The sequence below is a fragment of the Anser anser genome, assembly GCF_964211835.1.
Source record: "Anser anser genome assembly, chromosome: 23".
In the NCBI taxonomy this organism is placed as follows: Eukaryota; Metazoa; Chordata; class Aves; order Anseriformes; family Anatidae; genus Anser; species Anser anser.
Genome location: NC_139744.1, coordinates 4,792,530 through 4,816,968, shown reverse-complemented (window position 1 = coordinate 4,816,968; position 24,439 = coordinate 4,792,530). Strand labels below are relative to the sequence as shown.

At 53.9% G+C, this 24,439-nt stretch overlaps 4 protein-coding genes across 4 annotated transcripts in view; 1 reads left to right on the top strand and 3 right to left on the bottom strand.

Annotated features, from left to right (window-relative positions):
- The window catches only part of LOC310885820 (M1-specific T cell receptor alpha chain-like), a 373,370-nt gene that overhangs the window by 45,047 nt on the left and 303,884 nt on the right, over positions 1-24,439 (top strand). The window lies entirely within an intron of this gene.
- LOC310885876 (feather keratin Cos2-3-like) lies at positions 575-4,120 on the bottom strand. Its single transcript, XM_083809677.1, has 2 exons — positions 1,733-4,120; positions 575-1,357 (listed from the first exon to the last, which is right to left on the bottom strand). The coding sequence occupies exons 1-2, from the start codon at positions 1,829-1,831 to the stop codon at positions 1,031-1,033; spliced, it is 426 nt and encodes a 141-aa protein (XP_083665803.1). The 5' UTR covers positions 1,832-4,120; the 3' UTR covers positions 575-1,030.
- On the bottom strand, positions 4,117-10,949 carry LOC310885864 (feather keratin Cos1-1/Cos1-3/Cos2-1-like). Its single transcript, XM_083809665.1, has one exon. It carries the CDS (start codon positions 9,555-9,557, stop codon positions 9,252-9,254), a length of 306 nt encoding a protein of 101 aa, XP_083665791.1. The 5' UTR covers positions 9,558-10,949; the 3' UTR covers positions 4,117-9,251.
- Positions 21,027-23,149, bottom strand: LOC310885850 (feather keratin Cos2-3-like). Its single transcript, XM_083809653.1, has 2 exons — positions 22,898-23,149; positions 21,027-22,522 (listed from the first exon to the last, which is right to left on the bottom strand). The coding sequence occupies exons 1-2, from the start codon at positions 22,994-22,996 to the stop codon at positions 22,196-22,198; spliced, it is 426 nt and encodes a 141-aa protein (XP_083665779.1). The 5' UTR covers positions 22,997-23,149; the 3' UTR covers positions 21,027-22,195.

Below are 24,439 nucleotides of genomic sequence, written 5' to 3'. Positions count from 1 at the left end.
GGCTCCAGTGTGTGGCCTGATATGACTGGTAGCAGTACGAACTTGTGGATCCCCACAGCCCTGCACATCTTGGCAACAGCTGGGCCATGCCAGATGCTGTGCTGAAGGGTGACAGGGATGCACAGGGAAGCTCTACCTGCTCTCCATGCCCAGACATGATGCCCATGACCAGGTGGTGGAGGAAAGGTGAAAGTGGAGTAGAGATAGAGGGTCATCCCCAAGACAAATAACCATTCCCAGTTTCTGAAATCCTTTGGGATCATCTTTGTCTGAGCCTCCATCCCCAGCACAGCTCCACCCAAAGCAAGAGGAACACTCTTCCCCAAGAGCTGGGGCCTCCAATGTCAACAGCACTTGTCTAGGCGGAGACGTCACAAGTCAAGGACTGGTGTCCATTGGCTGTGGAAGAACTAGGGATGTCTTCCTCAGCTTCAACAGACAGTGCCTGAAAGATGAATTGCTGCAGTATGTCCTGCATTCCAGTGCCTAGAGGCATAAGGCAGTGCCCTCAACATATTCCCACTAAGGAATGGTTTTCTCCCTTGGCCATCTGTATGCAGAGGAAAAGACCACACAGGGACACACTCAGGGTTGCTGCAAATATTTATCAAGTCTCAGGAGGGAAATGAGGTGACTCCAAGAGGAGGCCCCGAGATCGTAGCACAGCAGGAGCAGACAAAAATCTGTTCGGCTTTTCCAATGGCAGACTTGAAACAGAGCATCAATCTACCTGGCCCACAAGGGGAGAGGGTCTAGCAGGTCACTCCAGGCTGGTTTCTGGGGGCATCACGGAAAGGAGAGGGCAAGAAAGAAAAGAAAGAAAAAGAGTGTGTGGAAAACAGGAAAGGTATAAATAGGCCATGTTGTCATAGAATCCAGGTTGGCCCCTTCCTGTCTGTCTTTACAGGACAAACCACAGATGGTCAGGTCCTCCTAAAACAACGGCACAAAGTCTGTTCTTCCGTCCATTTTTGTCCAGCAGCATGTTCTGAGTTCCTAGGGTCCTGGTCTGGGGCACTGTCTGGCATCTTTAGCAGGGGCGGCACCTGCTGCCACAGTAGCGGCTGGTAATACAGGAGAGGTCACAGCAGCCAGAGTTGATGGGGACTCCGTCACAGCTGAGGATGCTGCCAACGGCAGCAGAGGTGGAGGATCCCACAACAGTGTTCTGTGGGAAGGAGCTGAGGATGGGTCCAGGCAGGGTCACCACCACGGGAGAGGGCTCAATGACGATGGTGGAGTTCTGGCACTGCCTGACGCAGGGCTCGTTGCAGCTGCTGGCCAGCGGGGTCGGGCCGCAGGGCTGGCACGGCCGGCACTGGTCGTAGCAGGACATGTCTGGGGGCAGGAGGTGCACCTGGGAGAGAGGGCAGGGAGGAAGCAGAACATGGGCATGCATGAGGAGCAGCCTGTCACCACACCCTGAGGGAACCAAGGCACAGGCAGTGCTGTGAGCTGGACGCTGTGCAGGGATGTGCCAGGGCTTCTTGGCCTCACCCTGCCAGAGCCCAAAAAGAACCACCAGAGCCTGGCTACACTCTAGGCTCCAGCCCAGGAGCCATCATACTAAAGGCCCAGTCTTCCTCCATGACAAACCTTCTACCCCTTGACTCTCCCACAACCAGCAGCCCCAAGATTTGGCATGGAACACAGCTGAGAGCAGCTGAAAGGTCCATGGAACTGAGTCCTCCCATGCGAGAGTGAGGGGGACAAGAAGGGGCTTCACACTCACCTTGTTCCCAAGGAGAAGAAGGCCAGAGAAGTGGATGAGAGAGCACAGACCTGGGCTGGCTTTTATACTGGGCCTTAGCTGCCCCATGTCCAGAGGCATCCCTTGAAGCAGGGACTGTTTTCTGACAAGCTACTCGTGCATGCAAAACATCCCACCTAATGATACGGGATGTGTGTTGCCTTCCTGTGATGCTGCTTTTCATTTCCTGCTTTATGCCCTTTCCCCAAAGAAGGCAACGTCTGAGTGGCAGGAAGGGAGGCCCAAGTATTTCCAGGCAACACACATCAGTGTGGGCAGAAGACTCAGCTCACGTGCTGGAAGAGTCCAGGAAAGGCAAATGAGGTCAGTGTGGGTGACTCCCTAGGGGCTCTTTGGGGCCCTTTTGGCTACAGGTGACCCAGCTCCTGCCTGTGACGCTACCCCTCCTGACACTGCCCTCAGGGAAAACCTGCTGGCCTGTTTTGCCTCCTGCTCTGACCCAGGGATGTCTGTATGGGGCGAGAGGTTGTGCAGGGCCCTTTCTGGATCACAAAAGAAAGGCCCAACAGGACATTGTCTGTTTTAGTTAGAAGGAATAAGAACATGAATGTAGACAGAAAGTAAACCTTTCATGTGCAGGTGACCCTGCCTTCTACCAGCATCGGACAGAGCCGGCTGGGTTTTCCCAAGACACACAGTGCAGATCCTGTCCATAGAGAATTCCTTCTTCACTCCCATAACTTCATGCCTTTCATTTATTGTTTTAAAAAACAAATAAAATCGTACACCTCCCCCTTACATGATGCAAGCTTATTTCTGTCATGACACCCACCAGTGATCAGTAGGGGCACTCCAGCACTTTCCCTTACCACTGCTACTCAGGCTAACAAATGGGATTCTCAGGCCTTAAGTGCAAGGCCCAAGAAAGCTGACGTTGTCTTGTCAAGAGCCCTGGCTCCAGTGCCTTCTGCAAGGCTCCCAGTCCACCTCCCCTCTCTACCACATCAAACCATGTACTTTGACCAAATGTTGTCCAGAATCTCTGCTGCACACTGTGTCACGTTCATGCACAGGTTCCTCTCTTGTGGGCACTTGCCTGTACTGGGGCTGCCTGGGACAGAGTTAACATTCCCCACAGCAGCCCCTAGAATGCTGTGCTCTGCGCTTGGAGCTAGAACAGCATTGCCATCACACCAACGTTGGGTCTATAGTGGAGCAGTGCTGGCACAGCATCAGGACTCTCTCCAAGCCCCCCGAAGCCAGGAGGTAGGGGGTGGGCAAGGGGTTGGGAGGGGACATCACCAGGGTAGCTGACCTAAACCAACCAAAGGGATATTCCATACACAAACATTCAGCAGTGAAGATGTGAAAGGGGTGGGCATATTGAGTCTGTGCTTCCAAACACATTACTTGCTGATGGGAAGTGGAGAATAATTTTCTCCCAATTTGTTTCCAAACAGCCTTTGCTCATTGTTTTTTTTTGTTTGTTTGGTTTTTTTTTGTTGTTTTTTTTTTTTCCTTTTTCATTTATTTACATTATCACTATCTCAACTTTTAAGCCCTTTAGCTTAAATCACATTCTCTCCCCACATCTTCCTTTCAGCAGGGGGTGTGAGAGAGCTGTGTGGTGGAGTTTAGTTGGCCATCAGTGTGAAACTACGACAGCCTGTGTGCTGGATTTGTGCAAGTGTCTGTGGGTGCAGTTTTGCATGATTCCACGCAGGTGTGCAAGAGAAGGTGTGTGTTTGTGAGAACTGTGTGGCCCCCCTCACAAGAAAATGGGCTGGTCACCTCAGGGCATTCTCCACTGCTCTGTCCATGAGCTCCAGAGAGCAGCCAGGGCAAGAAGGAGCCTGAGAACAGCTGAACAATCACAGAACAAACCCAGCCCAGAAGTGCCCACAGCACACATGATGAAATGCGGCCTTCTGTATCTGTAGCCCACTGCCTCCCGACCCTAGGAAGTTCACTGCCAATTTCAGTCCCCAACAAGAATGGGCCCACAACAGTTTGGATCCTTATTTTAATTCTGTAACACAAGATTCAGAGTGTAAGACTGTGGTGCCAGTCACCCCTCCCTGCTTCTCCAGGCCAGGACACAGCTGCACTCCCCATGGCTAGAGAGTTCAAAAGGATGGTGTTAGCTTTATGTACAGGGAGACAGGCTGAGAAATCCTGCCCTCTTCGAGCAGGCCCAGCCCTACGTAGATCTGCTGCTGGTGTGGTGTCAGTGGTGTCTGGGGTGGGACAGGGGTCCCGCATGGGGAAACCAATGCCACACATACTTCTGTGACTCATGGGCCTGGAGCTGAGTCATGCAGGGGCTGAAACCTTGGGCAGAAGTGGCATTGAACCAGAGGAACATGGGTCCTATTTACCCTGAAGGCGGTCAAGGCCTGGAGCAGATTGCCAAAGAGATGCTAGAGGAGCTCCATCCTTGGAAGAGTTCAGACTTTGCCTGGACTTGATCCTGAGCAACCTGATCTGATGAGACCCGCTCTGAACACAGGGTTGGACTACGTGCGTGCTGGAGGTGCAGCCTGTGATCCTCTGGAGGGTTTCTCAGATGACCTCTCATTCGGACTGCTCAGGAAGCCTGGGGCAACATGCACAGTCACCACATCTCAGCCTTGGAGGGATGCTGTTGACAGATCACTTTTCCTGTTAATTCCCAATGTGACCCTTGATCACATATCGATATCATTCATGACATCAAAAGTGGGTGGAGGGAACAGCACTCATGCACACTGCTGCTCATGTAAAAAGATGCATGAACTCATGGGTGCACTCACAGACACTCCTGGATACATACTGAAGTATATTTGGGCGCACACAGACAGGTACGTGTGCACACAGCAAAGAAAGCTAATGCTGCTCTCCTGAACTCCAGGGTTCTGATCTTACTTTCTCCTGTCTCTGAAGGAACATCCTGGCTTGCTGAGGCCCTGCTGTGTTTTTCCTCAGAAGATATCGAGTGGTGGAAGACCATGAATCCTGAGCAGCAACTCCATCTCCTCCTTCCTCCTGCCCCTGGTATCTTCCCACAGGGGTGAGGGGAAGGTCTACAGAGTGGTTTCTTTTGTTGCTGCTGGGTTTGGCTGAGAGCTGAGAGCTACTGCTCTTCATTCTGGATTCAGCCATCTACCTCTTGATCCAGACTGGGAATACACTCGCGATGGTGGAGCCCAACCAGCCCTTGCACCCTTCCATGTAGTTTATCTTTGGAAACCTCCCATTCACTGACATATGCCATGTCTTGGTCAGGATGCCTCTTACGCTTTTAGATGCCTTCTCTGCAGATAGGACAATTTACTTTTCCAGCTGTGTGCTCTGGCTCCTCTGCCTCCACTAGTGGGCCTAAACTGGGATGTCCTCTTCTCACTCATGACCTAGGACCAAGCTGAGTGCATCTGCCACCCACTGCAGTACTCCAGTCTGGTGGGAGGCCTGTGGTCTGAGCTCCTGCTCCCTTCCTTGGCACAAGTGGCGCTCACCCTTCGTTTGCCCTGCTCTGGCCCTACACAATCACAGCTTCTTCTGGGATTCGCTATCTCTCATGCAGCTGGCTTCTGCAGAGAGCTTCTGGACTGGTGTGCTGCTTGACTAAAACAGCACCACCAGTTTTCCTGTCCTCCTTGAGCTCCTGCAGGGTGCTCCTGGTCTCCTTCTCAATGTAGACATCTGAGGAGACACAAGACACTGTCTGCTCACTCTCCCTTGGCTGCACTTGTATCATGCCGGGGGCTACATTCCCTCTTCTAAACCCAATCCATTGCCAATGTCTCCCTCAACAAAGTGGTGTCCATCTTCCCCAGGGCTGTGATGTCCTGCTCCATGCACCAAGTCTCCCACTACCTCTCCTATCCCCTCTCCTCTCCCGTGCCGAAGGAGCTGCCTCAGCCTTTCCCCGCACTCGCCTCCGCGTCCCGGGCTGGGCTGCAGGACGGGCAGAGCCCCGCTGGCAGCAGCCCAAGCCCTGCCCGCCCCCAGGCGCCCAGCACTCGCAGCCCGGGCCAGCCCCCGAGCGGCCCCGGGGCGGAGCTGGCGGCGCCGGGCGGCGGCGGCGGGGAGGAGGCGCCGCGGGCGGAGCAGAGCCGGGGCTGGCGGGGGCAGCGCGGCGCGGGCGGCGGAGCGGCGGGATGCGGCAGGGCCGGGCCGCAGGGCTGGCGGGGCTGGCCGCGGTGCTCCTGGGTGCGCGGGGCTGCCGGCGGCGGGGCCGGGACGGGGGCTGCGGGGGGCCGGGGCTGCCCTCGCTGCTGGCCCGCCGGCTTCTCACGGACCTCGCTCCCCTCTGTCCTCCCTCTGCAGCCGTCCCGTCTGCCTCCAGCGAGCTCAGCCGGCCGTTCCCTCCCACCTTGCCTTGCTCCCTGCCTTCCTCCTCTCCTTTCGGCACACCCCCACTCGTTCCTGCCTGCTTCCCTTCTCCTCCTGGCTCGGCTCGGACCCTCCTTCCAAACAGCCCTGCTCCGACCTGGTCCCCAAATAACCATTCCCGGAGAAATGCCTTTGTGTGCTTTCTTCTGAGAAAATGCTCCCATCAGCTGTCAACCGTTTTCTTCTCCCCACTCCCCCACTCATGACATTTTCAGTAGCAGAAAAGCCCTTTCCTGAGTTTTCTCCTCCTTTTCTTCTTGGCAGTGGCTGCAGGCAGAGCCCAGGTGCAGCAGGAGCCACGGGCAGAGACCAGGGATGGCACCGGCATCAACATCACCTGCTCACACCCCAACATCCAGTCAAACGAGTACATCCAGTGGTACCGTCAGCTCCCAGGCCGAGGACCCGCATTCCTCGTGAGGGCTTATAGTGGGTCCCAAGATGTGACGGACCCGGCAGGGCGGCTATCGGTGGCAGCAGACCGCCGGTCCAGCGCCCTGTGGCTCGCCCAGCCCCGGCTTCGGGACGCGGCGGTGTATTACTGCGCCCTGAGAGCCACGGGGAGAGGAGCCGGGGCTGCGGCCGGGCAGGAACCGTGGCGGGCGGGGCCGGGCGTGTGTGGCGGGGGCGAGGCAGGGGCACAGCCCCCAGGGGGCGCTGCCGCTCCGCCCGCCGGGACCACCTCGCCCCGCAGCCCCGGGGGTTCCCCCGCCAGCCCGGCCCCTCCAAGGCACTCCAGTTCTGCTGAGGGTCTGGAGCCTGGGTGTAGCTGAACGGAGATGGCACCAGCCTGGCAGAGATGTGTCCAGGGAAGAGGCACCGAAACACAGCTCCTTTCTCCTGAGTCCTCCTTTTCCTCACGCTGCAACAATCACCCTCTGGTACTGCCAACTTCAGGCCCCAGCAAGGACCGTATCAGGACAGTTTGGGTCCTTGGTTTAATTCAAGGTAACAATGTTTGGAGTGCCTCAGCGTGGCTGTCCCTCGATGACCTTGGGATGTATAGGAGAAGCAGACTGCTGTGAGGCTCCTGATAGTGCCTGTCAGTGAGGGATTTCCACCCCTGGACACTGCCAGGTCCTCCTGGGAGTCAGTGCCGGAGCCAGGCCCATCTCCTCACACCTGTCTATAAAGGCCTGCCAGCATTGTCTCAGAAATACATCGCAGAGGGGACAGATTCCCACCCAGCCCACGTCAGGCTGGTTCTCCTGAAGGCAAAGGGGCAGCTCCACATGAGGGGTTTGCTCAGCTTAGTGGGTGTCTCATCCAAGCTAAGCTGCCTCATGCAAACACAGAAGCAGATCCCACCCACAGTTTTATCCATTTGCCAATGACACCCACCCAGAACTTCACCCAGGGTTTATATCCTGCTAACAGTCGCCTGGGGCATTGAAGGTAGGCAATAAACAGTAGGGCAATTAAGAAACCAATGTCTCCAGGAACTACCAGTCCTGTAGTGAGTTGCAACACAGGCCAAGCCCTTCCAGGGAAATGGGCCATCCCAACAAACGGGATTACCCCAGCACACCTTTGGCTCTTCTCTCTTGCCTGCATGGTTGATTCCTTCTGGACATGACAAGGCTGTATCAAGCAGGGCCATACGTGGATCTCTAAGGAAACAGCTCTGTAATCGAGCAGGGACAGCGTGCCCTGCTGATGGGAGCTGTTACAGAGGTAACCAGGCTCTAATGAGAAACTGCAGACATCAGGGGGCTGCAAAGCAATGACAGGAAAAATGTCTGCCAGCAGTCGAACTGGGCCTGGAAACAATGGGCATCCTTGAAGTGCAGCTGGGCACCAGAGCGCTGCAAACATCCTGAAGATAGCCTCTACATAACGGAAAGAAGAAACAGAGAAACAACCTCTTGCTTGAGCAGGAGCAAACCAAACGGTCAGGAAAAGTGGAAACGAGCGTGAGGAAGTCCCTGTGAGTGCAGGTCCTGGGCCTGAGGAAAGCTGCTGCATGCCTGGGGGCAAGAGGGCACCACAGAGCAGCGTGGGGGCATGCAAACTGCTTGCTGTCTTTGCACTGACCCAGCCCATGGGGGTGCAGGGTCCTCAGGGACTGGAGATTGCCGTGTATGGTCCATTACGGCTAACACCAATGCTGACTTGTGAAGGGGGTCAGCTCTGCATGTGTGCCACCACCTGGGCCCTGCCAAGTGCTGTGCTGGGGGCAGTTGGGCCTCATGGGACACATGTTCCTGCCGCACATGCCCATGTGTGCTGGCCATAGCCCCGAGGTGGGGCAAAAGAGGGGAGATGAAGGTGGAGTAGAAGCGGTGGGGCATCCCTGCACTTATTCCACCCATTCCCCACATCTGTCATCCATCTTCTGTCCCCACCTGCTTACCCAGCACAGCACTGTCCTGAGCAAGAGGAAGCCCGTTCCTAAGAGCCTGCAGGGTGCCCAGCCTCCACAGCCTCCCACAGACTCGTAGCTTTTCCCGTGAGGACAGCAGAGGTTGTGCTCTCTGTTTGCAGGACAGGGGGAGCTGTGGGCAGAGACGCTGCAAGGCAAGGGTAGATTGCCCCTTGCTCTGTGAAAGCCAGGGATGTCTTCTGCAGCTGCAAGGGGCAGTGCCCAAGAGAGGACCCTCTGCAGCGTGTTGCAACCTCCCATTCTTCTGGGAGTAGGGAAGAGGCTCCTTAAACACCCATCTTGTACCCAGCAAGGGCAAAACCATTCTCCCTGGGCAGCTCAGGAGGGCATACACGGAGGGAAAATAACATCTACTGCCAAGGCTGGGATGCAGAAATCTTTAATGAGTGTACAGAGGAAAAGCAGGTCACTCTGAGCAGAGGCCCCTCAGTGCAGGGATCACCAGGGCCAACTGAGAGACAGCGTCCCTTGCCCATGGCGCAGATCATGCAGGGCATGTGTCTGCTGTTACCGCAGTGGGAGGGCGGTCTCTGAGGAGCCCCACAGCCCATGGGAGAAGAAGAACACAAAGAAAAGGGAGAGAAGGAGGTAGGTGGAGGGATGGAAGGAGAGACATGGGGCATGTTTTGAGAAATCTCGGGGTAGCCTCTGGTCTGGCTCCTGCCAATGTTACCTCCTCTGGTGAGGAAAGTCAGTCATTCTGCAAGCAAGGGCCTGAAGATTCCTCCTTCTATTGTCCAGCACCATGGTCGTGCTGGAACCCCAGGGCCATGGCCAGTGGCTTTAGCAGGGCAGGCACCTTCTGCCACAGTAGCGGCTGGAAATGCCCGAGAGGTCACAGCAGCCAGAGGTGATGGGGACTCCGTCACAGCTGAGGATGCTGCCAACGGCAGCAGAGGTGGAGGATCCCACAACGGTGTTCTGCGGGAAGGAGCTGAGGATGGGTCCGGGCAGGGTCACCACCACAGGAGAGGGCTCAATGACGACGGTGGAGTTCTGGCACTGCCTGACGCAGGGCTCGTTGCAGCTGCTGGCCAGTGGGGTCGGGCCACAGGGCCGGCATGGCAGGCACTGGTTGTAGCAGGACATGTCTGGGGGCTAGAGATGCACCTGGGAGAGAGGGCAGAGAGGAAGCAGAGCGCGTGGGTAGGTGAGGAGCAGCCCTGTTACCCAAAACAAAGGAGCCAAGACAACTGTTGAGGGTGGATGTGGAGGCTCTGCCAGGAGGCTCATGGTCCTCATTGCTTTGTCCTGACAGGGCCCTTCAAAGAGCAGCCTGAACCAATGAGACAATCCCATAGCGCGTAATCCAAAAAGCTGCCTCAGCACCATGTCCCAGCCTCTCTCTACACAGAATGTCTCCCTCCACCCCTCTCCCATGGCAAAGAACTCCAAGACCCAGCATAGCACTGAACCACCATCAGATGTGATGTCTATTGATGCAAGATCCCTTCTAGTTCAGAAGAGGAGGAGAGAGGGCTTCAGACTCACCTGGTTCCCAAGGAGGAGGAGGCGAGAGAATTGGATGAGAGAGCAGGGAGCTGGGCTGCCTTTTATACTGGTACTTCATTGCTGTAGGCCCAGGGGCACCCTTGGCAGAGGTAACAATTTTCTGACAAGCTCATCTTGAATGCAAACCATTCCAACAAATGTTATGGTCTGTGTGTTGGTTTCCTGCACTGCTGCCTTTTCATTTCCAGATCTAGGCCATGGCCATTCCACAGCAATGGTTTCTTTAGAGTGCTGGGATGAAATGTCCAAGGATTTCTAGGGCAGGAATGCATCAGTGAGGGCAGAAGACTCACCGGAAGTGCTGGACGGGTCCCCTCTGATCATCTTCATGGCTCTCCTCTGGACCCACTCTAACAGGTCTATAGCTTTCTCATGCTGGGGGCCCCAAAGCTGAACACAGCACTCCAGGTGGGGTCTCAGTGAAGCAGAGCAGAGATTAGCTCTCTAATCTAATTAGAGCAGATTGAGCTCTCCTAACTTACTCATCAGACAATGTCTCTGTATTCTTTCCATATTACCTGTCCTTGCTCCCACCCTCTGTGGCCTTCTCTGTCATGTTTGAGTTTAGCCAGTTGCTCCATGTTCATCCACGCAGGTCTCCTGGCATTTTGCCTGACTCTGTCTTTGTTGGGATGCATCGCTCCTGAGCTTGGAGGAGGTGATCCTTGAATATTAACCAGCCTTCTTGGGCCCATCTCCCCGTCAGGGCTTTGTATCATGGTACACTTCCAAGCAGATGTCTGAGCAGGTCAAAGTCTGCTCTCCAGAAGTCCAGGGCATCAAGTCTGTTGTGCTTCCTCCTCGCTGTGCTCAGGATCCTCAATTCCACCATTCCAGAATATAGCACCTCTCCTCACAGGCTCACCTTGTGCACTCATGTGAGGGCCTGCTTGCTTGTGTTCACACATCTGCTCTTGTCTTGTGAAAACTTGTGTGCAGATGGCTTAGCGTGAACGCACGTGGGTGCACAGATTTGTGCATGACTCCATGCAGGTATAGATGAGCACATGCGTGTGTCCTTGTTTCCCCTTTATCATGAGGGATTTCCACCCCTGGACACTGCCAGGTCCTCCTGGGAGTCAGTGCCGGAGCCAGGCCCATCTCCTCACACCTGTCTATAAAGGCCTGCCAGCATTGTCTCAGAAATGCATCGCAGAGGGCACAGATTCCCATCCAGCCCACGTCAGGCTGGTTCTCCTGAAGGCACAGGGGCAGCTGTCGCTCCTCCCTGTGTGGGATTTCACAGCAAAGGGATCACACAGTGCCAAGAGTAAACTGATCCCCCGCTTGCGCCAGATAGATGTTCAGCATTTGGAGTGCTTCAGCATGGCTGACGATCAAACACCATGTTCATAGTTCCTGGGAGGCCTTCCCAGGGCCCTGACCAGTTTGTGCATGGTCCCCAACCGGGGCACACAGGTGGTGACAGCGTAGGTCACAAGGGGGCTTCGGAGAATGCAGGAAGGCTGGAGAAGGGGGCTGACCAGAGCCTCATGATGGTGCAAAGGAGCAAAGAAAAGGATTTTCCTCTTGGGCAAGAAGCACCCCCAGAGTAATGCGGGGTGGGGGCTGGCTGCCGAGGAAGCAGAGCCTCAGGAAAGGGTTTTGGGTGCAGGAGGCACCCAGCCACACACGAGCCAGCAGCGCGCCCTTGCAGCAAAGGCAGCCAACGGCCTGCGGAGCTGGGGGGGTCAGGGGGTGCCCCGCAGTGCGTGGGGCCGGGCAGGTGGGGCGGGGGCGAGGCGGGGGCACAGCCACAGCCGGAGCCACGTGGGGGCGCTGCCGGTGCTTGGAAGTCCCCTTGCAGGGCCCGGAGTTAAACAGCACGGGCCCGAGGGAGCATCGGAACAGCCACGCTGGGTTTCCTCCGTTTTCTGCAGTGGTCTCGTTTCAGGAGCTTGTTGTACAGGCTTTGTCCCAAGCCCAAATCCAGCACCTCTGGCGCTGAGATGACGTCCTGGCAATGCCACAAATGTCTGTGCTGGACACTGCCTCTAGTGACACCTTTTGGAACCTTGGATCTTGCCAAAGGACTGAGGCGTTGAGGAGTTTGCTGCACTAGTCAGCGCCGTTGAAGGTGTGCCCTTGGAGCAGGATTCACTCCTGTCTGTGTGTGCAGAGGTGCTGACTGCTGAGCAGAGGGCTGTGGTGGGGCGTCCTTCCCTGCCAGAGGGAGAGTGTAGCTCTCCTGAGGGGGTTGGGTGGAGGACGGGCAGGCAATCCCATCTCCATTGACAGCAGAGCTGGGTGCAGGCCTCTGTGTCTGGCTGGGTTCAGGATGGCAGCGGGAAACCACTGGGGACACTTGCCCCTTGCTGGGGCTGCCCACCTGCCAGAAGGGGCAAAAAGAGGGAAGCACACAGTGGCCATGTTGGTGTCCTTTTGCCTTACCGCTGACCAAGTGAAATGTCCTGGCCTTCACAGGCCTGCAGCTGTGAGCTAACGGCACAAGTGTGAAGCTCGCGGTGCTGGAAAACCTGTGACTGGCAATGGGGAACCTGGGTCACAGCAAAGATTGGCTGGATTCCTTTCTGACTGCTTTAACCACTGGCCCATCCCTCTCTTGAGAGCCTTGCTGTGGCAGAGGCGTGCCCCAAGGAGCAGCAGGGGGAGAGCTTTTCTCCGCCCTCTGTGCTGAGCTTCAGAGGCTGCTTTGAGCTGGCAGAGGGGGAAGTGAACTCGCAAGCTTGAGCTCCCTCTTTCCGGGCACTCCGTGGGCACCCTGTGAAGGCGAGAGCGTGACATGGTCCTGCTTTTTCTGGCAGCCTTGATGGCACTGTCAGACTTTGGTGAGATGTGACTTTCAGGAGGGCAAGCTAGGGGCAAGATGGCATCCCATCGTTTCCGGAGGGGGAAATTGGAGTCCTGCCTCCCTGGAAGAACTGCAAGTGTTTTCTGTAGGGAGAGCAGGGGCTGCAGACCAGTAAAGGAGACAGTCTGGGAGATGTCAGGAGCAATAAGTGTGCAGGGAGGAATAAGCATCTAGAGTTTTCCTTTGCAGATGCCTAGCATTCTTACATGCATTGTTGATAGGTATGTATGGACTCAAAGCCTGGCGAGGTACTGCTAAAAAGTCGGTAAGCTGACAGACTTGGGTATGGGAATTAAACAGCATCTGAAGAAAGAAGAGTGCATGTGTACTTAGCTCAGCATTTTACAGCCCCTGAAAGGGAGATGGAGAGAGGAGACAGTGAGCAAGCTGGTGAAATGAGAGAGACAGGAGAGAAAGGGGGAGAACAGACACACCTTCAAGCAGTGCTGAAATGCTGTTCTGGCTTTGCAGGTCATGCACAGAAGGACTCTGTGCTGCAGTTTGCACAAGAAACCACCATCCAGGTGGGACACAACGCAACTCTGCACTGCAATTTCTCCACCAGCAGCTTTGCTCCCTACATCTTCTGGTATCAGCAGCGCCCGACCCAGTCCCCTCAGTTCTTGCTGCAGGTGAGCAAGTCCAAGCCTCATGTGCATTCCGGGAGGATCTCCTCTGTGCTCTCCGTGGAGAACTCCCAGGTGCTTCTCCACGTGCAAGATGCCAAGCTCCAGGACAGCGCTGTCTACCTGTGTGCACTGAGCCCACACTGGTGCGTGCAGCATGCAGCTTTATACAGGAAGGTGCGGGTGCTGTGAGGAGCAGCTCCCTCTCATCACAGTTTGCATGGAGCTCTGAGCTGAGCCTGCCCAGCAAGGACACGTGGGGCTTGTGGTGAGCCAGGTGTGAGTGGCAGCCCCTGCTCCTGATGCCTGGCAGTGTGGTTAGCATAACCAACAGTAAGGCAAATATCCATAATGTGGAAGGGGGCTGTTAAGGTGCACCCCTGCCCCCTTGTCTCTCCCTCTCACTGGCCCCAGCATGTGGAGACACCCACCATTGTGGTGAGAAAGGGCATTAGTGTTATCACTCTAGTAATTCAACTAGTAATTTATTTGTAGTAATCTTTAGGATTTTGTAGTAATTTTTAGTATTTCTAGTAATTTCTTATGTAATAATAAATCTCTAGTTATAACCACAACCTGTGGCCAGTCCTCCTTCTGCCAAGGATCCCTAAAGAACCTGCCAGTGCTCTGTAGTGTTGGGAGACAGACCTGGGTGTAGTCAGCAGGATCCTTGTGTTAGAATAAGGAATGGTTCCCTTGATAAATGGGCCACACTGTGGAAGGGTTTTCTTGGAAATGGATGGCAAGATGCAAAGCAGGAGTGGCTAAGGTCAATACACCACAATCCAAATGCCTCAGGGAATGAATTTAATAAATGGAAGGATGCGTGTATGGTAAGGAAAGACAAAAGGAAGGAAGGAGTGTGCTGGTTGTTAGCTGCAACGTGGAAAATTGAGAAGGAATGGGCTGGAAGTTTAGAGGAAGAAAACAGAAGGTTGAAAAGGGAATTATCAGCCAAAGATACAGATGTTTTGGCTGTTGCAGAACAGTGCTTAGACGAAGTCGAGGACTTTTCAGCTTCTCACGCTACCCTCCAACAAGGAGGCTGGAGGTGCAGGTGAAGGTGGGAGGAGACACAACCAGGTAAAAAGTCCAGATTTCTTACCCGGTGTACTATGAGCCAATCCACACACAAGGTCAAGAGATTGTTTATTTCAGAATAGTGCAAGTCTGGGTACCTGGTGGTTTCCCACAAACCTGGCACCTCTTAAGACTTTTTGTTCAGCTTTCATAAAACCCGTTCTCAATACATTTGCATGTTTGTACAATCCCCACCCCTCCAAATGGTTACATGATTAGCATAGTGCTGCCATGACAGAATCATTCTGCGCATCCTCAGAGATGAGGGGTCCTTTGTTGGGCCAGGGTCTCACAGTATAGGGGCGTGATTTTTACTCTTGTAATTAGGATAGTACACGGTGAGTTCACATTAGAATACTCCTAATCTTTGTTTTTCAGCTGTCTATTCATATTGCGTTCCTAGGTGATATATTCAAGAGCCAAATGGAGCCGAACTCTTCTTGAACAAGTAAAAGAACACAAGGCAATGCACACAGTCTGGAACATGAAAAATTCCTACTAGAAATTGTGACTTTAATTGCTTTTCTTGAGGGTGGATTGTGAATGTAGATGGATGCCAGCACGAGTGGCCTTCCAGTACCGATTAAAATACCATTAGCTGGAGGTACCACAAGAAAGAAAAAGGGAATAGCATAGGCAAAGTTTTTGTCTGATGCTGGGAACCCTGAGTTATGGAGCTGTACTGGGACTGCCTGGGACAGAATTAACATTCCCCACAGCAGCCCCTAGAATGCTGTGCTCTGCACTTGGAGCTAGAACTCCATTGCCATTGCACCAATGTTTGGGCAGTTATGGAGCAGTGCTGGCACAGAATCAAGACTCTCTCCAAGCCCCATAGAGTCAGGAAGTGGAGGATGGGCAAGAGGAGGGAAGAGACATCACCAGGGCAGCTGACCTAAACCAACCAAAGGGGTATTCCATACCATGTGATGTCACACTCAACAATAAATGTTGGGAAAGGGGAAGGAAAGGGGGGAGCTCTCATTATGAAGACATCTGTCCTCCCAAACGACCGCTATGAGTATTGAGGCCCTGCTTCCCAGGAGATGGCCAGACATCACTTTTTGAGGGGAAGTAGAGAATAATTTTCTTTTCACTCTGTGCTTCTGTGCGGCCCTTGCTTATTTTTCTCTCTTACTTTTCCCTTATATCAAATTTCTTTCTTCTCCCCTAGTTCTTCTGAGCAGGGGGAGCGAGGGAGTGGTTGCGGTGGAGTTTACCAAAGGAACATAAGACAGACCACTTGTCAGGGCAAGGCACACGCTGCAGATCCTGCTCCTGCCGAGATTCACTGGCATTGTTATCTTTGGAGATTTTCTGGGATTTTGTGTAATTCTTCTTAGAAATGGACAACTCTATTCATCAAACAACAGGTTGCTTCACTCCTGCAGACTCGACACATGCTCACTGCCACGTGCCAAAGGATGTGGACAGTACAGCTCTGTACAGCCCAGCAGAGTTCTGTGGCTACTCAGGTGAGCTGCCATGCAGATCCCAAGCTTCTCCATGAACAATCTTCTTCTGTATCAGGACTCCACAGGCAGTGAAGAGGATTCACTGCTTTGTGCGGTAAATTTTTTTTGAGAGAGGGAGAAAGTTCACACTGCCTGGGGGGTATAAAAGGAACAGTTGGGGTCTGCAGGGCTTGGAGTGTCATTCCTTTGGGTGTCTGAGAGCTCCACGGTTGAGGTGTGCTGAGGGAGGTATGGGGGAAGACAATACAACTAGCCAGGTGCTGCCAAGCCAGACAAGGTGTTAGGGGTGGTGATAGAGGGGGCCCAAGCATCAGGGAAGCAGAGACTGCCAGGGATGTGGCCGTGGGTGGGTGCCCGCTGTGGCCCATCAGTGTGAGTGCACGTGACCCACTGAACCCACATGCTTTTCCCTGCTGACTCCCAACCCCTTACCCTATGGAACAGGTTGTCCTTGTCCCCTCTGGGCTTTTCGCATTCCATACCCCACTGGAGCCCTGTTCCTCTTGCAAAAGCTACGTTATCCCACCAGAACAGGACACAGCCAGAATCCCTGGGCTGCTGCGTAGCATGGTTCCTCCCTTCTTTCTGGGGATGTGGGAAAGAAATCGAGGTGTCTTCTCCTCACACAGGAAATAGGAACATCCCCATGCACCTGAGGGCCCCAGGGTAAAAAGAACAAGCTCAGTGGGCAAGACTGCCCTGACATCAGCCATGGCCAAGCAGTGCGTGTGCAGAAGAGAAGGCAGTTGTAGCTGGGGAGGTGAGGACCCCTCTGGGAGAGGAGATGAGAGCAGCCCCTTCCCATGATGTGGCCCCCAGAGTTCCCAGGACCCCTGACTGTGACAATCCTCAATGGTTGCTCCTGCTGGAGGAGGGAGAAACCCCAGGGAGCATTTTGGGCACAGTCAGACCAGAACATTTCTCGTCACTGAATCTCCCCTTGTTCCCCCAGCAGAGTCATTTCCGGCAGCTCTGTTCTCTCGGGGCTGGGAGGTGCTTTTCTGACTCTCTCTCCCTCAGCAAACAGGAGGGTCGGTCTCAGCATGCACCGCGGGTATCTCATCCTCACTGCCTTCCTGGGGCAACTGCTGGGTAAGTGCTGGCTTTTAATCAAGACATAAATCTTCTTTCCCCAGGAAGCCCTCATCAGCCTTACCGTGTTTATGTGGGGACCGACTCTTGAATCACAGGGAAAATGTTGGTAAATGTTGGCTCCCGTTTCTGGTTCTTGGACCGGTTCCTTCAAGATGCTGTTATTCTTCAAAATGAGAAGAAAATGCAGAGGATAGACCTGAGGCGCGTCTCCTTTTTTTTTTTTTCTTGTACTTTCTGTCCTTTTATTTCTGCCTCTCTCTTCTGGTCCACCTACTGTCACCAGAGAAGATTTCATCAGTCTCTGCAGTCCCTCATTTCTCCCTTTCCTACAGGAACAGCCGGATTGTGTCCAGGGGGATACAGGGACATGAAAGCTCTCCTCCCATGGACATTACCAGGGTGTCCAGTCTGTCTTCTGCCTGATATGTTCCTGCCATGGTCTCCAATGTCCTCCTGCTTGTCAGCACAGCCATGGCTCCCTCTTGCCACCACTCACCTCAGCCTTGTTTATATTGGTGGGACTTAGAGGCCACTGAGATGAGAGGGATGAGGAAGCAGGTTGAACCTTTTCCCAGTAGCTGCACGGGTGCCTCAACCTGCTGGAGGATGCTGGACCCAGCACACAAAGCCAGGCATGACAGGCTGTGCCCTGGTCCTCTGGGCAGAAGGAGAGCAGGCAGGAGGAGCAGGCACACAGCACAGCTCTCCTCAGGGTCCGCTCTGGCCAGGGAGCTCTGAGCTGACCCCAAAACACCCTGCTGTGCCCCGGCCTCAGGACCCTTCAGCCCAGTAAAGGACAGGGAGACCTATCTCCCACAGGTCTGAATTCACTCCTGTTTGGCTGCCTGGAGATTTCCTCACAGAGCTGCTGACCTTCTCTTTCTTCCAGAAACCATGGGGCAGGTGTCCGTCACCCAGGAAGAAAGACAAGTCACCGTGGAACAGGGAAATGCATTCGAGACCACTTGCACATACGAGACCTCCAACTTCAGAGGCTTGCTCTGGTACCAGCAGAAGAAGGGACAAAGCCCTCAGCTGATTTCTAATCAAGCAATAGCAGGCACCAAGCAGAAGGACCGTTTCACCACGGAGCTGAACACTGATGGGAAATACAGTGTTCTGCGGCTGAAGGGAGTTGAGCTCTCTGACAGCGCCTTGTACCTCTGTGCTGTGAGTGACACCCTGGTGCACAGAGCTGCCCTGGCTGAGCAACAACCCCGGATGGGGAGGGGATGTGTGTGTGCAAGGCAGAGCTCTGGGATGGGGCCCTCAGCTCTCCCCTGGCTGCGCTGCTTCCCCTGTTCACTCCAAGAGCTGACAGCCATATTCTCTTTCTCAAACGGGATGGTGTCTGTGGCTGAGCAGAGAGGGCTGACCCCGACTGGCTGACCTGGACCGCAGGGCTCTACTTTCCTCTCTTCCCGGTCTGACAGAATAGGACAGAGTCTGCTGGGAAATAAGACTCCCCTAGGGGCTGGCTCTCAGCCCCTCAGCCCCAGGGTGAGTAAATTCCTGCCAGCCCATGTTAAAGCAGCTTGCTTCGAGCCCTGGCCAGCCCAGCCCAGAGACCCCTAGAAGTAGTTCTGACAGAGATTTGCAGGGTTCTTCTCTCTCTTCAATGAGTCAGTCAATAAACTGGATTTGCATCCCAGCCACCAGGTTACCTCCAGACCTTCAGCCAGTTCCTGTCCAAAGCCTGTGCCTAAGGGACAGAACAAATAGAGCAGCCCTTAGTGCCAAAGGCCCAAGAGCTCTCCATGTTCATCACAGCAAGCAATCAGAGCAAGAGATAAATGAAGACTTACAGCCCACTGAGTTTGTTGATGTCTCCTCAGGGGAGCTGGAGGCATGTGTGATCATCCTCAGCCCCTGCACAGGGAGCAGTGTCATAATGACCAGCTCCTGCGGCAGTGGGGGATTGCATGTCTGGGACAAGCTGGGTGTCCTGTAGGCTAAAAATGCCGAGACCAGGCAAGTTGATGAAGCTTCTTCTGTCTCACAAAGCATGTTGAATGTGGTGTTTTGATGTCCTCAGACTTGAAGAAACTCTTTTGTCTGCTTGCAAGAGCAAGAATTGAAGCAACCTGGAGAAAGAAAAGCTTGGCCGAGGCAGCTCCCAGCAGGGGGCAGCCATGGGCCCTCTTTCCTCTGTGCTCTCGGGGAAGGCAGCACCAGCCTCAGCCTTGTTTCAAATTACTACTGCTGAAATTACAACATGAAACCTCAGTCTGACATCATCCCCTTCTGAAACCTTAGAGCCATGGCAAAGGAGAACAGGATCTTTGGGACTGAATTCATTCTTCTGAGCTTAACAGACCATCCCGGCTGGCACATCATCCTCTTCGTCATTACCTTCTCCTCATCTCTCTGAAGGCTATGGGGAATGGCCCCCCTTTGTTACTGTGGGGAGTGACCAGCCCCCGAAAGAAACTCTGCTTCCTGCTCTCCTTAGGAGCATGGGTGCGGAGGGGGTACCAGGAACACCATTGTCCGTTTCTGCTCTGGTGCTGGGCCCCTTCTGAGCCTGGCCTGTGGGGCTATAATGCTGAGCAAGATCCTTGACTGTATCCAAACACGTTCCCTTTTCCCTTGTCTTTCACTCACCACAAGACATTTCCTGCTTGTGCCTCCCACCCCATCACAGTTCCCATTCTCTGAGGACGTTTCTGTCAATATATATATTCTTTACCAAGCAGTGAATGGCAAGTGAGTTAAGGCACTCAAAAAGGCTCCCCATGGAAGTGGTCACAGCAACAAGCCTGCCTGGAGTCAAGAAGAATTCAGACAACACTCTCAGACCTGTGGTTTCATTTGCAGGTAATCCTGCGTGAAGCTAGAGGAGATGGACTTGATGATCCTTGTTTGTCTGTTCTAACTTAGGATATCCTAGAGTTCTGTTATTCTCTGGTTTTCAGAGACAACGAGATGCTATGTGGACAATGTCTTTTTAAAATGTTGTTCTTGTTCTCCTCAGGTAACTTATGCTGCAGGCTGGGAATAGGAAAGATGGAATCAACAAGTTGACCTGTTCTCTAGAAGGATTTTGTCGTTTCCAAGACAAAAGTGAATCTCCAAATTGTGAGTGTGCTCCTCCGTCTCAGACTTCAGTGTTAGCCAGGAGACAATTCTGGCTCAGGAGCACCTATTGATTATTGCTCTAACCCTGGCAATAGATGTGTTATGTGTAGAAGGTCTCGGTCCCCGGGTGAGAGCTGGGGCTGGGGTGCAGGCTAAGGCCAGACCCCAGAGAGGCCTGGCTAAAGGCTCCATCCAGTGATGGATCTGGCCATCTAGGAGGCTGGCCAGGCCAGGCTGAAAAGATTAGGCGAGGCCAGGCACAGGCACACATGCAGCAGAGCTGGGGCAGGGCTATGCTAGGCCTGAGCTTGTGCAGAGACCCCGGGTGAGGGGTCAGGCCAGAGCTGGGAGCTGTTGTTGTCGTGGGCTTTGGTGGTCTTGGTTCTGATGCTTGTTGCCCTTGTGCTGCCACTTGAGCCAGCACTGCCTCCCAGAGAACCTGGCCTGTGGAGAGGTCCCCCCATCCTCACACCATGGAGCAATAGCCCCATCCTCCATCTTGGTCCCGTGGCACTGGCAGCATGTACAGTCTGTGTGAAAGCAAAGTACCCCCACACCACAGAGCCCTGAGGTGTGTGCAGATGTGGGAAGGCCCTGGCCTGGTTTTGGGGAGCAGCGGTGCTGCCTGGAGCACAAGGGCCACTTCATCCTCACGGCTCTGGGAATGACAGAGGAGCTTGATGCCTGAGACAAGATCCCCCAGTGTGTGCCCTGTGGTTGGGCCAGTGCATGCCCTGTGCCATTCAGGGCCCATACACGGATCCTGCTGAGTGCACAATCATGTCCCATTCTCACTGCTATGTCTCAGCAGACACTGGGATATCTGCACCCACAGAATGTCTTTTCTGGAGCATGGTGGGGTTGTGCCACCTATGGGGCCTCTGAGTTCCAGGGCCTGATGAAAGCTGATCCATGCTTGGGGAAAAGAAAGCAAGACCGAGCAGCCATGAGTTTTTAGGCATCAGTCCCTGTCCTTGCCCTGCCTTCATAAAAAAGGAGCTGGGTTCACAGGGACTGGGGGCTCCAGTGTGTGGCCTGATATGACTGGTAGCAGTACGAACTTGTGGATCCCCACAGCCCTGCACATCTTGGCAACAGCTGGGCCATGCCAGATGCTGTGCTGAAGGGTGACAGGGATGCACAGGGAAGCTCTACCTGCTCTCCATGCCCAGACATGATGCCCATGACCAGGTGGTGGAGGAAAGGTGAAAGTGGAGTAGAGATAGAGGGCCATCCCCAAGACAAATAACCATTCCCAGTTTCTGAAATCCTTTGGGATCATCTTTGTCTGAGCCTCCATCCCCAGCACAGCTCCACCCAAAGCAAGAGGAACACTCTTCCCCAAGAGCTGGGGCCTCCAATGTCAACAGCACTTGTCTAGGCGGAGACGTCACAAGTCAAGGACTGGTGTCCATTGGCTGTGGAAGAACTAGGGATGTCTTCCTCAGCTTCAACAGACGGTGCCTGAAAGATGAATTGCTGCAGTATGTCCTGCATTCCAGTGCCTAGAGGCATAAGGCAGTGCCCTCAACATATTCCCACTAAGGAATGGTTTTCTCCCTTGGTCATCTGTAAGCAGAGGAAAAGACCACACAGGGACACACTCAGGGTTGCTGCAAATATTTATCAAGTCTCAGGAGGGAAATGAGGTGACTCCAAGAGGAGGCCCCGAGATCGTAGCACAGCACGAGCAGACAAAAATCTGTTCGGCTTTTCCAATGGCAGACTTGCAACAGAGCATCAATCTACCTGGCCAACAAGGGGAGAGGGTCTAGCAGGTCACTCCAGGCTGGTTTCTGGGGGCCTCACGGAAAGCAGAGGGCAAGAAAGAAAAGAAAGAAAAAGAGTGTGTGGAAAACAGGAAAGGTATAAATAGGCCATGTTGTCATAGAATCCAGGTTGGCCCCTTCCTGTCTGTCTTTACAGGATAAACCAGAGATGGTCAGGTCCTCCTAAAACAGCGGCACAAAGTCTGTTCTTCCGTCCATTTTTGTCCAGCAGCATGTTCTGAGTTCCTAGGGTCCTGGTCTGGGGCACTGTCTGGCATCTTTAGCAGGGGCGGCACCTGCTGCCACAGTAGCGGCTGGTAATACAGGAGAGGTCACAGCAGCCAGAGTTGATGGGGACTCCGTCACAGCTGAGGATGCTGCCAACGGCAGCAGAGGTGGAGGATCCCACAACAGTGTTCTGTGGGAAGGAGCTGAGGATGGGGCCGGGCAGGGTCACCACCACAGGAGAGGGCTGGATGACAATGGTGGAGTTCTGGCACTGCCTGACGCAGGGCTCATTGCAGCTGCTGGCCAGCGGGGTTGGGCCGCAGGGCTGGCATGGCCGGCACTGGTCGTAGCAGGACATGTCTGGGGGCAGGAGGTGCACCTGGGAGAGAGCGCAGGGAGGAAGCAGAACATGGGCATGCATGAGGAAAAGCCTGTCACCACACCCTGAGGGAACCAAGGCACAGGCAGTGCTGTGAGCTGGAGGCTGTGCAGGGATGTGCCAGGGCTTCTTGGCCTCATCCTGCCAGAGCCCAAAAAGAACCACCAGAGCCTGGCTACACTCTAGGCTCCAGCCCAGGAGCCATCATACTAAAGGTCCAGTCTTCCTCCATGACAAACCTTCTACCCCTTGACTCTCCCACAACCAGCAGCCCCAAGATTTGGTGTGGAACACAGCTGATAGCAGCTGAAAGGTCCATGGAACTGAGTCCTCCCATGCGAGAGTGAGGGGGACAAGAAGGGGCTTCACACTCACCTTGTTCCCAAGGAGAAGAAGGCCAGAGAAGTGGATGAGAGAGCACAGACCTGGGCTGGCTTTTATACTGGGCCTTAGCTGCCCCATGTCCAGAGGCATCCCTTGAAGCAGGGACTATTTTCTGACAAGCTACTCGTGCATGCAAAACATCCCACCTAATGATACGGGATGTGTGTTGCCTTCCTGTGATGCTGCTTTTCATTTCCTGCTTTATGCCCTTTCCCCAAAGAAGGCAACTTCTGAGTGGCAGGTAGGGAGGCCCAAGTATTTCCAGGCAACACACGTCAGTGTGGGCAGAAGACTCAGCTCACGTGCTGGAAGAGTCCAGGAAAGGCAAATGAGGTCAGTGTGGGTGACTCCCTAGGGGCTCTTTGGGGCCCTTTTGGCTACAGCTGACCCAGCTCCTGCCTGTGACGCTACCCCTCCTGACACTGCCCTCAGGGAAAACCTGCTGGCCTGTTTTGCCTCCTGCTCTGACCCAGGGATGTCTGTATAAGGGGAGAGGTTGTGCAGGGCTCTTTCTGGATCTCAAAAGAAAGGCCCAACAGGACATTGTCTGTTTTAGTTAGAAGGAATAAGAACATGAATGTAGACAGAAAGTAAACCTTTCATGTGCAGGTGACCCTGCCTTCTACCAGCATCGGACAGAGCCGGCTGGGTTTTCCCAAGACACACAGTGCAGATCCTGTCCATAGAGAATTCCTTCTTCACTCCCATAACTTCATGCCTTTCATTTATTGTTTTAAAAAACAAATAAAATCGTACACCTCCCCCTTACATGATGCAAGCTTATTTCTGTCATGACACCCACCAGTGATCAGTAGGGGCACTCCAGCACTTTCCCTTACCACTGCTACTCAGGCTAACAAATGGGATTCTCAGGCCTTAAGTGCAAGGCCCAAGAAAGCTGACGTTGTCTTGTCAAGAGCCCTGGCTCCAGTGCCTTCTGCAAGGCTCCCAGTCCACCTCCCCTCTCTACCACATCAAACCATGTACTTTGACCAAATGTTGTCCAGAATCTCTGCTGCACACTGTGTCACGTTCATGCACAGGTTCCTCTCTTGTGGGCACTTGCCTGTACTGGGGCTGCCTGGGACAGAGTTAACATTCCCCACAGCAGCCCCTAGAATGCTGTGCTCTGTGCTTGGAGCTAGAACAGCATTGCCATCACACCAACGTTGGGTCTATAGTGGAGCAGTGCTGGCACAGCATCAAGACTCTCTCCAAGCCCCCCGAAGCCAGGAGGTAGGGGGTGGGCAAGGGGTTGGGAGGGGACATCACCAGGGTAGCTGACCTAAACCAACCAAAGGGATATTCCATACTCAAACATTCAACAGTGAAGATGTGAAAGGGGAAGGAAAACCAGGGGTGGGCATATTGAGTCTGTGCTTCCAAACACATTACTTGCTAATGGGAAGTGGAGAATAATTTTCTCCCAATTTGTTTCCAAACAGCCTTTGCTCATTGTTTTTTTTTTGTTTTTTTTTTTTTTGTTTGTTTTTTTTTTTTTTTTCCTTTTTCATTTATTTACATTATCACTAT

Coding starts and splice junctions, on each gene's coding strand:
- LOC310885876 (XM_083809677.1), bottom strand. CDS start 1,831: ATGCCTCTGGACATGGGGCAGCTAAGGCCCAGTATAAAAGCCAGCCCA. Junction 1,358..1,732: donor TTCTTCTCCTTGGGAACAAG/GTGAGTGTGAAG, acceptor CCTCTCTCCCAG/GTGCACCTCCTGCCCCCAGA.
- LOC310885864 (XM_083809665.1), bottom strand. CDS start 9,557: ATGTCCTGCTACAACCAGTGCCTGCCATGCCGGCCCTGTGGCCCGACC.
- LOC310885850 (XM_083809653.1), bottom strand. CDS start 22,996: ATGCCTCTGGACATGGGGCAGCTAAGGCCCAGTATAAAAGCCAGCCCA. Junction 22,523..22,897: donor TTCTTCTCCTTGGGAACAAG/GTGAGTGTGAAG, acceptor GCTCTCTCCCAG/GTGCACCTCCTGCCCCCAGA.